This window comes from Plectropomus leopardus, chromosome 23 (assembly GCF_008729295.1).
Source record: "Plectropomus leopardus isolate mb chromosome 23, YSFRI_Pleo_2.0, whole genome shotgun sequence".
NCBI classification, from domain to species: Eukaryota; Metazoa; Chordata; class Actinopteri; order Perciformes; family Serranidae; genus Plectropomus; species Plectropomus leopardus.
The window spans coordinates 13,927,382-13,942,476 of NC_056485.1; the positions used below are offsets into that span (position 1 = coordinate 13,927,382).

At 38.6% G+C, this 15,095-nt stretch overlaps 1 protein-coding gene across 4 annotated transcripts in view; it reads left to right on the forward strand.

Moving 5' to 3' along the window:
• clcn5b (chloride channel, voltage-sensitive 5b) overlaps positions 1-12,064 on the forward strand; it is a 39,446-nt gene extending 27,382 nt beyond the window's left edge. For all 4 annotated transcript variants that reach the window (XM_042512033.1, XM_042512032.1, XM_042512034.1 and 1 more), the window contains 6 exons: positions 681-867; positions 3,919-4,061; positions 4,229-4,378; positions 5,145-5,250; positions 6,147-6,363; positions 10,851-12,064. In XM_042512033.1, coding sequence (XP_042367967.1) covers positions 681-867; positions 3,919-4,061; positions 4,229-4,378; positions 5,145-5,250; positions 6,147-6,363; positions 10,851-10,941 — 894 coding nt within the window. In that variant the 3' untranslated portion in view covers positions 10,942-12,064. The remainder of the gene's footprint in view (positions 1-680; positions 868-3,918; positions 4,062-4,228; positions 4,379-5,144; positions 5,251-6,146; positions 6,364-10,850) is intronic.
• Positions 12,065-15,095: the final 3,031 nt, after the last annotated feature.

Genomic DNA, 15,095 nt, shown 5'->3' on the forward strand with positions numbered 1-15,095 from the left:
GCTCATTTAACGGTTCATATGAAGCATTTGAACCTCTGGATGCTCTCTGCATGGTTTATATGCTGAGTCATGGCAGCATGACTCACTGTAATGTAGCTCACTGAAGGATCAAGTCATTGGAAAAAAGGACTAATGATGGGTTTACATGTTAATTAAGATTGTTTTTATGACAGAAGCCTTGAACTGGTGTACCTTATAAGGCTGAAAATGCATATGGATGTTGCTTTTAATGCCTCTTCAAGACCGGTTAGGACCGGTCAAGACCTGTTGATGATGTTGCTATTAAGGGGTGTGCTTCTTCTGTACCAGTGTTTGGGAGGGTGGCATGTGTCAAGTGACATCTACATGAACACCAGGAGCCAAGATTTCCAGGCATAATACTGCGTTGTGATATTAACCCTATGATACCTGAGCAAATTTCCTTGATTTCTTTCAAAAACATGGGAAGATGGTGACAAGCAACTGAACAAGAAATGGCCCCAGAATAGCAAGAAATTACTAAAAAGTTACAAGAAAAATAACTGAAAATAAACAATAAAAAAGAGAATAACTTCAAGAAAGTGCATAATGGTCAATAATTGTTGTCACACTTATTGACTCAGTGTGACACAACCAGATTTGCTAAGCAGCACTGGCAAATATCTCCATTTTCTCATTACGACTTTAAATTGCCCCCCCAGGTTCCCTCTGGTCTCTTCATCCCCAGTATGGCAGTCGGAGCCATTGCAGGCAGACTGCTGGGTGTCGGCATGGAGCAGCTGGCCTACTACAACCACGACTCGGTCATTTTTAAAGGGTGGTGCTCACCGGGAGCGGACTGCATCACGCCGGGGCTGTACGCCATGGTCGGAGCCGCGGCATGTTTAGGTGAGTCAAATGTGGCAGTAAAATTTTGAGTTGATGCAGGATTTGTTTAAAAGTCACCGAAAACCAAATTGCCATTATAGGGTATCTGGCCTCACCCTTAGGGGTTTGGAGCTCAGATATTCAGGAGCAGCTAGGAACAGATAAGTAGAACCTATTCATTTTATTTGAGCAGCATGTTTCAAGCATGCGTTCCTATTGCGGTATTCTTAGCATGTACGACTGGTAACATGTGTGAAGGATTAGGATTGTATGTTCAGTCTGATTTGGGAGTGTCTCATGATGCCCAGAGAGCAGTTAGTTATGGGTTTGAAGTATTTACCTCCACTCCAACTCAGAGCCAGATAAGAGGTATATGATGGACGGACTAACGAGGAGACTTAACAGTGTTCTCAGATTTTCTTATGAGTGTCAGGTACTTTATAAACATCAGGTTTTGTTTAACTTTTTTCACAAGTTTTCCAATAAATAAGCTTTTATTTTCGGTTTTATAGACAAAAAATGTCTTGATGAAGTCGTTATTTGCAGTGTAACAATAATGCAGACAATTTATTTATCATCAAATCCATCAGTTTTTTTTAGAGTCTTATACAATCAGTTTTTGTGAAAAGAAATGACTGTTTAGTCCTTTGTTGACTTTGTGGATTTATTCCATAATTTCATAAAATGACACACTGGAAACAAATATTCACACTATCATAGAGGTTTTAGTTAAATGACAGCACTACAAAAGTACAACCCAAATAGCATTTTACCATATTAACTGACAGTTGCTGTTTGGTATTTTGTACAGTGAATTCCAGAGGTGTTAATGGATGACAAAAATGAAACCTTTTACCTTCCTTTCTTTTGTGAATGCCAAAGCAAACAAATTGCAGAAAACAGATAGCTGGTGTCCTTTGTCACACTCAGGAAACATGTTGTATAAAAACAGATTGGTACCAAATTCTCACCACAAGGGGAGCGTTTTTGCTTCTCAGAGCATTTAGGGTCAGATTAGTCTTTTCAGTAGATCTGAAACAAAGTTTCTTTGTTTCTGAAATACGTACTAATATATATTTGTAACAATTTAAGTACATTCTGTACTAAACCCTTGTAAAATAGCATTTAATGCAAGTGGCTAAAAAGCACCTCTAGCTGTGACTCAATCTCATCTGACTTCAAAGTCAATGAAGTCTTTACTACAATCTGTCTCTCTGTTTATAATGTCCCTGTAAGTGCTTTCAGAAAAAGCTATGAAAGTCAAGCAGCATTTACCCAGAGGCTGTGTTCATCCTTAATTCCTAAATTAATACATTTGTTCATTCATTATGAATAACCTCGTATCCTGGAGCCTGTCCCAGCTGACGGACGTGGGGTGCATGCTGGACAGGTCAACAGACTATCACGGGGCTGACACACAGAGACAGACGAGTCGATTAACCCTCATGTCTTTGGACTGTGGAGGGAAGCTGGAGAAAACACATGGTGACAAAAGTGTGACAAAAAAAGTGGTGACAAAAGGTATGCAAAAAGAAAGGCCTCAGCCAGCTGGCCACCAAACCTGAAACACAGGTGACAATGCCAAGCACTGCACCACGCTGTATTTACCATTTCATCTTGTTGTCAGACAGCGGCTTTTGATGGAGAACTGAAGCTGTTAAATCGCTCTCTTCAAAGCCAGACTCCATTGGAACAAAACATAAAAAAACATTAACACTGCTGAACACAGGAGCTGCTGGTCTACTGAAGCCTCTTTGACTTCATTAGTGTGTGTAATTATGTGACTTTGGCATTTTCAGTGGTTAGTTTGATTTCATCAAACTTGCACAATACCACAAAACAAAAATTTGAATGGGGAAGCGATAGACCAGCAGCCCCCATTTTCAGCATGAAGCTGTTAACAGCTTCCCTCCCTCTGAACAGGCTGTCTGACAGAAAGGTGAAGCAGTGAAAATTTTAGAAACGTAGCATACTTAAACTGATAATGATCGTAAAATTTGCTGCTGTCACCAGCCACAGCAGTGCATTACTTAGCTTCTATGGCAGTACTCCTGTCTGCCTCTCCAAACTAAGGACGTGCTGATTACCATCTACTGTAGGTACCTCTTACAACCCAAATTCAAAGGATCTGAACAATCCCTTTAAGACACTGTATTAATATGTATGCTATGGTACATCAAAGGTTTGGTGGACCTGATAGCAACCCCATGGAATGCTTGTTTATGTATTTATTTGTGTATTATTCTGTTATGCATAGAGGTTATTGGTCTTTTTATGTTGTGATGTGTCAAATGTAATGTGAGTTTACATGTCTCTGGTCCCTTATCAGGCTGAAAAAATACTACTAGTCACAAGCCAGAAACTGGTTAACGTTAGTGTGACTGGTGAGCTTATTTTTCTACCAACTTCTTAAACCGGTAGCTTTGGATATTAATAAAACAGAGAAAAAAAATGGACACACTGAATCAGTTCTCTCATATGAAAAAGATTTATTTTGAAATAAGCCAGTTGTTTGAGGACATTTGACAGTATCTTCTTACTAAACTTTGTTCTCTCGCGGAAAAACATGTGATTGTATTTTGTCTAAACTACACAACAATCATCATCAGGGAACAATTTTGAGATCAAATAGTTGCCTCCATTTTTGCATTTTTTAAAAAAAACTGCAAAATGCAACTTTTTTTTTTTTTTAAATCATCCTCCAAAAATTAATATATAACAGTCATGATAAAACTCTTTTCCATCAAGATGACCTCAGCTGGTTTTTTAGATGAAGAAGAGGGCGGTGGCATTTCTGGCCGCAACCAAACAAGATGATTATAATTGGAATCAGAGAGGAACTACTGAAAGAATCTTCAACATTTCCATATGACGACAAGGGAAAATAAAGAGCTCAAACTTTCTGATAAAAAAATGTCTCCATCCAAACAAAATACATTTTTTTTCTTACTTGTAATTTTTTTTCTGTTTACTCAGAACAGATGAATCACACAATGATTCATTCAACGCATGTGACTTTGAATCACCTGCAGATGCCTTGCCTGAGAGTATTTTTAACTTTTTACCCTCCAGGTGGAGTGACACGTATGACGGTGTCGCTGGTAGTCATCATGTTTGAGCTGACTGGCGGTCTGGAGTACATCGTCCCCCTCATGGCCGCAACCATGACCAGCAAATGGGTGGCAGATGCTTTCGGAAGAGAAGGAATCTATGAGGTGAGGTGTCCATGTGTTTTCGATGTGCTTGTTGCAACTGTGAAATTGTGTAATAACTGTAAACTGTAAACACATACCTCTGCTTTCTTTCACATTTAAAAACGCTGTAATGTGTGTTAGGTTTAAAAAGTCATGATTTTAAGTTTTTGCTCATCAATGTTCTGCAGGCTCACATCAGGCTGAACGGATACCCGTTCCTGGAGCCTAAAGAGGAGTTTGAACACAGCAGCCTGGCTGTGGACGTGATGAGGCCCAGGAGGTCGGACCCTGCGCTGGCTGTGCTCACTCAGGAGGGCATGACTGTAGAGCAGGTGGAGGTATGGAAGCATGCATATTGTGGATTATTATACTGGAAGAGCGGTAAAAGCAGAAAAATACACAGTATTGTTAAAAGCACATGTGGGTTTAGGAAAGCAAAATGTGTTTAGATGTGGGTACAGATAAATGCATCTGAGAGGAGTGTAAGTAATAACTTGCATGTTTCTGTCTATAGTAGTTTAAACAGTAGATTTTTGGTGTTATATGGTATTTATTATTGTAAAACTGTCAAAACAAAAAACTAAATTTGTCTCTTCACTAAGGACATAGGGGTCAATCGATATTGTTTTTTCAGGGCTGATACCGTTACTGATTATTAGTAGTTAATGAGACCAATAACCAATATTTAAAACCGCCATGCATTTACAATAAAAGATTAAAATCTTTCTGTCAATATTTAGAATTTGGAATATAACAAACTCCAGCACAAAACTTTGTTTAAATGCCTTTAGCAAATGTTTAATCAAACTTTCAACACCATATACAGCAAGTTCCCCACTTTTTTTTTTTAATAAAGTCAAGTGAAGATTTAAATGATGAATTAATAAATAAAAATAGCTCCCTGTGGTTTTTAAAAGTTCCTCCCATGCTGACACTTTCTTTGTGCTTTTCAATTAATTAATTTTAACGGCGATCATTAAAATAGAGACAGATAATCGTCAAAATGCCAAATGTCAGCTCCAAAATTCTGCCAGGCCGATAATCTGTCGACCCCTAATGAGTATCATATTGTGTGTAACATGAACTGTCTTATTTGGTTTTCAGGCCTTGGTTGAAAGCACTCACTACAGTGGCTTCCCTGTGGTCGTCTCTCAGGAGTCCCAGAGGCTCGTGGGATTTGTACTCAGAAGAGACCTGCTCATATCAATAGGTCAGAACTATGTTTGTGTTCATGGAAATATATTTGCTGTCCATCTCAATAAGAATGATTATCAGCTGAAGACCTAAAACATATTGTATGACATTGTACAATCTTGAAATGAAAACTTTAAGGTCACAATTAGACATCGCGTTATGTAGGTTGCTGCATCTTTTGATGTCTCTACGCTGGCAATAGCTGTTGGGGGTGGCATGATGTTTTGGGGCTGCCTGTCCATTTCATTCTTGTGAATATCTCAAAAACACCTTGAGGGAATTTCCTTAAATTTGGCACAAATGTTCACTTGGACTCAATGATGAACTGATTAGAATTTGTTCGTCAAAGGTCAAGGTCACTGTAACTTCACCAAACACGTTTTTGGCCATAACTCATGGATTCATGCGGCAATTATGACAAAATTTTGGACACATATCCAAAAGGATAAAATGATGACGTGATAACATTTTATATCTAAAAGATCAACTTCACTGTGACATCATAATGTTCTGCAAAAACACGTTTCTGGCCGTTATTAAACACCATAACTCAGGAGTAGAAGGGGAGACTATTAGCCAGATACTAAATTAGTGACAATTCAATTCATCTAATTGGACCGTGGGAAAAAAAAAACAACCACTGTGATTTTTCTGAGTCAATACTAAGTATGACACCTGGCTCAGCAGTGCAGAACCAACAAGCAAAAGGCTTCACTCCCATTGAAAAAATGACAAAAGCTACCTCCAGCTGCTTTAACACCCTCTATCTGTTTGTGGCCTTAATGTTTCAGACACCTGCTCCAGAATTTCAGTTTTAAAAATATTGTGGCATCCTCTTTTTTTCTTTTTTTTCTTTTTTTTTTTACATCGCACTCACTTGAAATAATTAATGTTACCCACCTTGCCTTTCAGATAACGCCCGAAAGCGTCAGGAGGGCATTGTGAGCGCTTCCATGGTGGTCTTTACTGAGCATGCTCCGGCTCAGGCCGCTGAAGCTCCACCACCCCTCCGCCTCAGAGGCATCATGGACCTGAGCCCCTTCACTGTCACAGACCACACACCTATGGACATCACTGTGGATATTTTCAGGAAGCTGGGGCTCCGTCAGTGTCTGGTTACACACAATGGGTGAGAACAAACATACACACAGCAGGGCTTGATTTATTTACTTTTTGCTCCTATGAGTTATTTCTGTCAGAGTAGAAATCCTCTTTGCTGTCGCGTAACAAGAAAGGAAGATGGGACTGATAGATGGGAGGAAAGATGGACGAATACATAAACTGACCACACTCCCACGCCTGAAGACGTAAAAGCGATTCGGCTGTAGGAAGTTGTGCTTGCGGTGGGATGGAGGCAGCAACAGATGGATGTGTAGGAGAGCCTCGGGTCGTTCCGCTGTCAGCTCATGAATTAAAGGAGAAACGAGGAGGCAGAGCAGTTAGGGAGGAAGACATAGGAGCTTAATGGAGGGGAGGGGAAAATTCCACAGGTGTATTTACCCAAATCACTTCACCCCCATGGACTTCATCGAAGACATGTTTTAGGGCCCCTTTCTGGTATCTAAAACATCCGCTATGGAAAACATCCATGTTGACACCATGATGTTCGAATACAGAAGCAAAGGTTGCATATTTGACATCTTAAAGGTTTATATTTCACCTGACACTTCAAAGGGATGATTTATGGAGTGTTTGGAAACCTGAGCATAGGACAAATGTATATTTGGCTTCTTCTGTGAGCATCTATTACAGCAGAAAGGCATTTTAGACACGGTAAAACAGGGATTTAGAGTTCCGATTATCAGGATGTTCCCATTGTGCTTCTGTAAAGATGCTTTCGTGTCTCGTGCACACACACTTATCTGGATGCAGGGTGTTTTTAGTGCTGCAAGTAACAGTGGTTTCCATTGTTGGTTACTTCTGTCGATAAAGTGTCCTGTTTTCTGTTAGACTTAAAAAACGTTCTCTGTGAGGACAAAACAACAACATTAGTCAAGAGAATTACATTCAGACCGAACAGAACAGTCGATACTCCCAGTGAGAATAAGCATGTACGCACACACACACAAACACACACACACACACACACACAGAGACTTCAGTTGTTTAGATGGAGATCTGACAAGTTCAAACACACAGCTCTCAGGGATTTTAGAGTGGAATTATGTATATTTTCACACGTGTACAGAAACAGTGTATTTGACAAACACTGTCAAACTCATGCTTGTAGTAGCTCGCATACACATGTAACAATATCTCCTGTGGTTTCTTTTTTACACTTTCTGTTCTTGATACACACACTGTACTCATTTTCCAGCAGGAGGGGAAAACCCTCAGTTCTGAAAGTTAGTTGTTTGAGTTAGTCGTGGTCAGACCAACTTTTGTCTTTAGACTAAACAGCCTTAGATAATTGAGACATTGTGGAAGGATATGTAGATGAGCTGCTGCAGAAAATATGTAACAATCTGCGAACTAATCCTAATGTGTTAAATCAAAGGGCTTTAAGATTGCATCTGTTGCCAAGTTGAAGCAGATGTGTAAAGACTCTCAGCGCAGCTTGAAGCGTGTGTAGCTTAAAGGTGAACGTTTGATCAACTGTAATTTAAACCAACTCAACAAACTGCTGTCAACAAAACTCGACTAATGCCCTTGAGTTTCACTTTACGTGTTTACTTACACGCCATTTAGCTGCGGCTTTTCTCCCAGAACATCTTCTTACGAATGAGCAATTTACCATTAACTGACTGCCTGGCCCATGGGCACTTTTGACATTGCACACAGCTGTTGAAAGGATGTTGACAGGCACAATGTCTTCTTCAGGACTCCACATGTTTGCCTCATAAGGGCTGCTCATTGGCCAACAATAGAAAGCTGAAATCACCAGAGTGGATCCACGTGTGAGAGGAAAATGGAAATTTATGATGAATCTCACAATTTTTTATGGCACCAAGGGTAAATGAGAACAAGAAGAGGCGCAGAAAAGGGGGCAGTGAAGGGAGGGTTTTGTGCTCCAGGCTAGAAGTAATTGAATATGGTTAAAAAAAAAAATCTATTCTGCTCCATCAGGCAGGATTTGTGTTTTCACGTGAGGTTTTAGAAGGCTTATCACTCATTGTCTGGGAATGACGATAGTCTGACACACTCAAAAAGAAGACCTTGAGGCTGTGTGAAGAGTGCATCATGTGATCTCTGCAGACGTCTTGTGAGATGGATACTGTTAAATTCATCACTCTGACTGGCAACAGAAGTATTTTCCCAGAATATCTTTAGTTAGTATCCGTAGCTCAAGGTCGCCTCTTGGCTGGGGTTATATCGAGTCCTAGTCTGGGTTTGTTTCTTTTCTTTTGACATCCTAAATTTAGAGAACAATTTATTTTGGAAAACAAGCTTGTTTTACGAGCTTCACTCAGAAATCTAACACATTGTTATGACAAAACCACAAAAAACAGCCTTGAAATTTTTGACGTGTGGTTATTTTGTCTTGTGTTTTTGCGCTGAATATTTGTTGTTCCATTGATGTTGATCCCATTTTGAGGCTTAAATGTATGAATGGATCTTGTTTTTGTGAGAAATTTGCTCAGCAACAGAAGCTTCCAAGGGGACCTGTGGGCGACGCATCCTGAGAAGGCTATCAGTTTTGTAGAAATGTTTAAAAGCTTCATTGTTGAAACACAAGTCTGGTGATATTCTATATTTTTGTTATTGCCAACATATCCGTAGAGCATCTCTAAATATTTTCTGACATCTCTATTCTTTCTGCGGCTCCCAGCCCGAGCCCAGTGTTTTCTTCCTTCTGAAGACGTAAATCTTTGAAAACAGGTCAAGGATATATGTTTTGCTGCGGCTCAGGAGGTAGAGCTGGTCAACCACTAATCAGTTAGTGGTCACAGAGTTTGCGGTTCGATCCCCAGCTCCACCTGTCTACGTGTCGAACTTTCCATAACTGAGAATAAGAAGAAACTGTCAAGCGCTATATAAAGGCAGTCTAAATAAAATGCATTGTAGCAGTTTAGTTTTAAGCAAATGTTTCTAAAAAAGTTGTTAATTATGTATTTGATAGGGGTGTAAAATATACCAATACACTTCAGTATTGCGATGTTATGTTTTATAGCACTGTATTGATTCACAAAAACATTATTGATTTTTATTAGTAGTTTACAATTTGCAATTATTTACAGCAGTCGTTCATTTAGTGATGTGTTGAAACCTCTGACTAGTAAATCCTTCAGTGTTGTAATATCTAAATATCGATATCGCCCTGCTCACAGTATTGCAATATCACAATATATTGAATCATAAGTCCTGTATCGTGATACGTATTGTATTGCCAAATTCTTTTCAATACGCAGCCCTATAGTAGTTGTCAAGGACTATTTTCAGCTGCAGATAGTGAGTAGTAGCTGCAACAGTCAGTCCAGAAGTTGTAAACTACTAAATTGATTGTCAACTAATTTGATAATTGATTAATCAGTTTAAGTTATTTTTTAAGAAAACAAAAAGTCAAAATTCTCCAATTCCAGCTTCTTAAATGGGAATATTTTCTGCCTCCTTTTTCTTCTTTTTAACAGTAAACTGAATATCGTTGGGTTGTGGACAAAACAAGACATTGATCATCTTCGGGAAACAATTATCAATTTTTTTTCATTATTTTATAGATCAATTAGTCAATTCATTGAGAAAATAATTGACAGGTTAATCGACAATGAAATGAATTTTTAGTTTGGTTTAGTAGTGAGTAACTCCCGCAGCAGGTGTTTGTTGGATTGTTCAAAATAAATAGTTTGTAGTAATAAATGAATATCTAACCCTTTGAATTTTTATTTTAAAGCTTTTAAGTTAGAGCTAAAAACAGCCACTGTAGCCACAAGTGACCATTACAGCATAATGTAAATGTAGCGTCAGCGGCACAGCAGCACAAGTAGTTAGGAGCTACAAACTAACCTCTATAATTTTCAAAACAAAATCTTGATAAGAAATACTGAAACAGTAAAACTCCTGAATATGTTGAACAGAGAAATTAAGTATTAAGTAGATTTTAAATTAAAAGAAATTAAGTATTTTATTGCTCATAAACTGTTTCTTCAGGACGCATCTATCGTGTCGAAATCTGAATACTTTCTTTTATGTTGCCACGTCTATTTTCTGAAGATACTGGAATCCATCATCCGTATACAAAGTTATTTCTCACAGCGTCAGACTGCATTGAACCACAGGCTGCAGACGCTACCTAATTTAAGATGACTTAATTTGTGCTGTTGTTGCTTGGTGTCCTGAGTGTGAACCTGAACAAACCTAAAACCCATATGTCAGCTGTAATTGGCTTTGGTGTGATGATGCTCTTTTTGTTTCCCCTTTTCAATCTGTTTACTTTGTGTTTGCGTGTTACACTCATCTCCCGCTGCGTGCCAGTTTCCCTCTGGGACGGTAATAAAACTGAACTATGCCGCAATGTCAAAAATGGAGGCCAGACCTCCTCTCCATATGTGAGCAGCTCTGCTTTCTGTCAATTCTTTGACTCTCCGTGACAGAACAAACAACGAATGATATGAAATAATCAGCTTTTCCATGACTTTTGTTCCCCTTTCTCTCTCTCCCTCTCTCTTGGTATGTCTTCAGGAGGCTGCTGGGAATCATCACGAAAAAAGACATCCTGAAACACATGGCACAGATCGCCAACAGAGACCCCGACTCCATCCTCTTCAACTGAACTCCTCCGTCCTTCTTCTTGGCCGTCTCTCCTCTGTAGACCAGCGGGAGAAGAAGACACCAGCTCGCACACTCGAACGAAATGCACCTTGTACCTCTTTAACTTAAAGAAAAAGCCGTGCAGAGAAAGCCAAGTAAGTCAAGCTCCATTTGCACAGGCGACTACAGAACAATGCATCTTTTTCTTTTTTTTCTTCTTTTTTTTGTAAAATGGAGGCGTTTTTGGCTTTCCAAAAGAGAAAAAAAATGCTCTCAGAAAAAGTGACTCATCCTTACTGACACTGCTGGCCCCAATTTTGTGTTGAACCCAGAAGGATGTAGTACAGATACACATGAGAAAAAAGTCAATGGAATAGTTTGCATCTGCTCCTTTTCGGCTTTTTCCATTCCTTTTCTTTCTCTCTTTAAAAAAAAAGTGAGAAATTTGCAGCTCCAAGGAGCCAAAATACCATCTTGCTTCTCAGCTAAACCTGAGAGAACAACATTTAAACGGAGGTGGGAGCTGGTAATCCTGTGTCATAGATACTGACAGGAGGAGAGGAGGGGAAATAAAGACATCAGGAGGGATAAAGAGAGGTTTGGGGAGCTCCGTGCCTGCCCTCCGGCTGTCACAGCGAGCCCAGACAGAGCACTCTGAGCTGGGCTGATGGATGCTCAGCCACCTCCCCTCCTCCTCCTCCTCCTCCTCCTCCTCCTCCTCTGTGAGGTTTCCTGTAGCCTCGGGGGCGAAGCATACAGGAGTGTGAGAAGAGGATCTAATACACACACTTACACTCCATAAAGACTTCTTGACAGCCTGGGAAATCTCCAGAAATGTCTTTTTTTTTGTCATATAGACTCTGATTTGTAGGACGGCGTGAGACACCAGTCCGGGAACTATGCAGTGTTGTCTTACCATGAAGACTTTCCAATTGTCAACATGGCTGTTAAATTTTTTTTAAAAATCATACAAGCATAATGACAACGCTGCAAAAGCCACGTCATGCCTTATGGAAGGGTTTCGGTGTTTCTGGGCTGCTGTGGAAGGGCTAAAAAATACAAACGAGAGAGAAAATCATGACACATAAGTTAACTTGTGTAAATGTAAAATTGTCTGTCCCACTAAATTATTTCACTGACTCGAATCTGTCTGTGTGTCTTTGTATAATAACAAACCTCATCCAGTGAATTTCTCTATTTTGGGAAAAAAGTTTTTAATTTACACGGTTGATTCTATCAGTTTGCCGACTGAGACTTAGACTGAGTGATAAATAGAATTGAGCAATCTAAAAAAAATTGAATCGAGAAAGTGTGCGGTATAGAGTATTCCCTAATTCCCTATTAAATATCCTGAATGATATTTATACATTTGCTAAAAACCTAAGCTGAAACATGATATGAGGTTTGAACTAGAGGTTTGTGTTAAGGCCTGGACACACCGTCATAACGGAGTGTCTGCAGGTCCTTAAAAATGTAAAAATGTCTTGAATTCAAATTTGTAAATAGGTCTTAAAGGTCGTTAAATAGTCTGACATTTGAATTCGTAAAGCTTAATTGCCGCAAACATTTTTATCTAATTTCATTTAGCCATCTTTTAATTTTATTTTTGGCAAAATTAGTCAAGCTCTACTTGAAAGTCCACATTTCTTACATTACAAATTTTTAAAGCTATCACTGAATCTAAGACTGTCTTTTTGTTTTATACTTACACTTACCTGTTGGCAAAATGTAGATTAACCTAACTCCCTCTAATAACCATATTCCTACATAAAACCTACCTCTGCATGGAAACACATATGTTCATATTTACCCGCAATGCCTGAAAAAGAAAAAGATGATTTGTTAAAAAGCCAGGCTTAAATTTGGTTAAAAATTATCTTAGGTCTTAAAAAGCATTACATTTAAGCATAGACTTTTTTTTAAACTATTAAACTCTGAACCTTCTGATTTCCTGAAAAACTTTCAGCTGCTAGTGTGTTTCCCTTGGCTTTTTTCACTTATAATATAACAAAAAAGGAAAGATTAAAAAAAGAAAAGCCCTGCTCACCCTGTGACCTGCTTCTGATTATTATTCAGACGTTATATCACCACCCAGATCCTGTTGATCCTTTTGCATTAGCAGATTGTTATTATTCTGGAGTATTTTTAAAACTTTGAGCAGCATGTCTGGACCTCATGCTCCCTTTTTTCAGCCTGGTACTCATAAAGTTCAGCCCTGGTTCGTTGTTTCTGTTTTTCTTAGTCCACTGGCTTGATTCTTCTTTTTTATTATGTCACACCTGGACGCTGCTCTGTTATGCCAGTAAAAACATTCCAGTGATGCTAAAATTTCACTTTCACCTAAATTATTAATTTAAAACACACTCTTGCTGACTGTTTTAAGAAGCATGAACTTTTGTGTTTGGGCACAAAAAGCTTTTGGCACTTAGCAAAAACACTAAGTGATAGTTTAAATTGCTTTGGCTTTACAACTCAGAACTTTACTCAGCATTGTTTTCAAAAGTGGCAAACAGCTGTTTTCAGCAAAAGAAACAAAGACTGTAGAATACCTAGCTGGTCAACATAGTGGAGTAATTAATAAGTTTATTAAAAGAGTTGGTGGAGACCTTAACAGAGCTAAAAGGAGAGTAAAGATTGGACTAATATTTGTCAGGCGGACACAGACATGATTCTAAATGAATGCTAGTGTTGCTTTGTGTCGACTGGATGTGTAAACAGTTGAGTTTTTGCCACAAAGTTAAACTTTTTAAAATGATCATTTGTTAGTTTTGTGCTTTCAGCTTGTTTCTGCTGCCCCCAAGTGGTCAAAATCTACTTATTTCTACACAGGAGGTTATGTTTTCTGTTCTATTTGTGTGTTTGTCAGCAGGTTAACCAAAAAGCTACTTGCCTGATTTTCATGAAACTTGGTGCCAGGGTGAAACATGGGCCAAGGAAGAACCCATCGAATTTTGGAGCAGATCGGCATCACTGCGCAGATACACAAATTATTTTTGTTAACAATGCGAGATTATTAGTTGTAAATACTACTAAGCTCCCTTAGTGGTCCCAAAAAAGGTTTCTTTAAGAGAGTGCCTGAAAAAACTATATTGATACAAACAGACTTTGATGGAGTTTTAATGACAAAAAAGGTTATTAAATATACAAAAAACTTTCTGAACTTTCCTTTGCAGCATTAACCAACTGTCTTCTTTTTGTAGGTTAATGTAAATCCAAACACAACTGTTTATTATAAACTATTGCTAAAGAAAAGTATTTCATGTTATCAACCTGTGAATGTGCGCACAACATATTCTTTCATGGGAAAATTGACTCTTGGACCAAAGAGAGGCTCTATCTGCAACTTGGCATGTGGAGTCATTTTTCTTTTATTTTGTCATTGCAAATTAATCAGTCTTGTTTGCGGATTTATTATCGCAGTCAGATCCATCTGACAAATCAGCACCGGGAAGATCCAGCACTTCCAAGAAGATATAATCTTAGAATCGAGCCTAATTAATACAGTTTGACTTCATGAAAGCAAATGTAACTTAATCAGAGTCTCACTTATGTCGTGCTTGAAGCTGTTGTTGCACAGCATGCACAAACGCCCTGTGATGTCTTTATCAATACATCTGTTTACTGTTGAAGTGTTGCGAGACAAACCCATTGTATGAATTTGTCACAGCTTTTATTATGATTTATTATGTGGATTTACTGCCAGAGAGATAATTCTTTCAAGGCTGCGTTGATTCGTTTCAGATAATTGGCTCAGTGGTCCCTGATGATTCAACTCAGTTTACTCCAAACTTAAGAAAATAATAACCTCACAAAAGCAACCGCTCTGTAGGCAGCTAATTTCCATTCCAAACATTATTTGTGAAAAGGATTGATTTAATAATTCTACTACTCAAATTAATCATACTCAGCAATTACCTCATTAAGTTGATGCAAGAACCATTTTTAAAACTTTAAGAAATCTTTCATTTTATGTGATTATTTAGCACAGTTTCAAAGGTGGTCCAACAGAGGTCTGCAACACATAACGTGGACCGGCTGAATCAAGATTTATGGCGCCCATTGTCAGCTAGTTGAGGCTATAGTCCCCTGTGACTGCAACGGATAATTGTGTGTAGATAATGTATGGATGTAAGAAACATACCAGAAGCTTAAAATAAGAATATTTTGAGAAGAGAA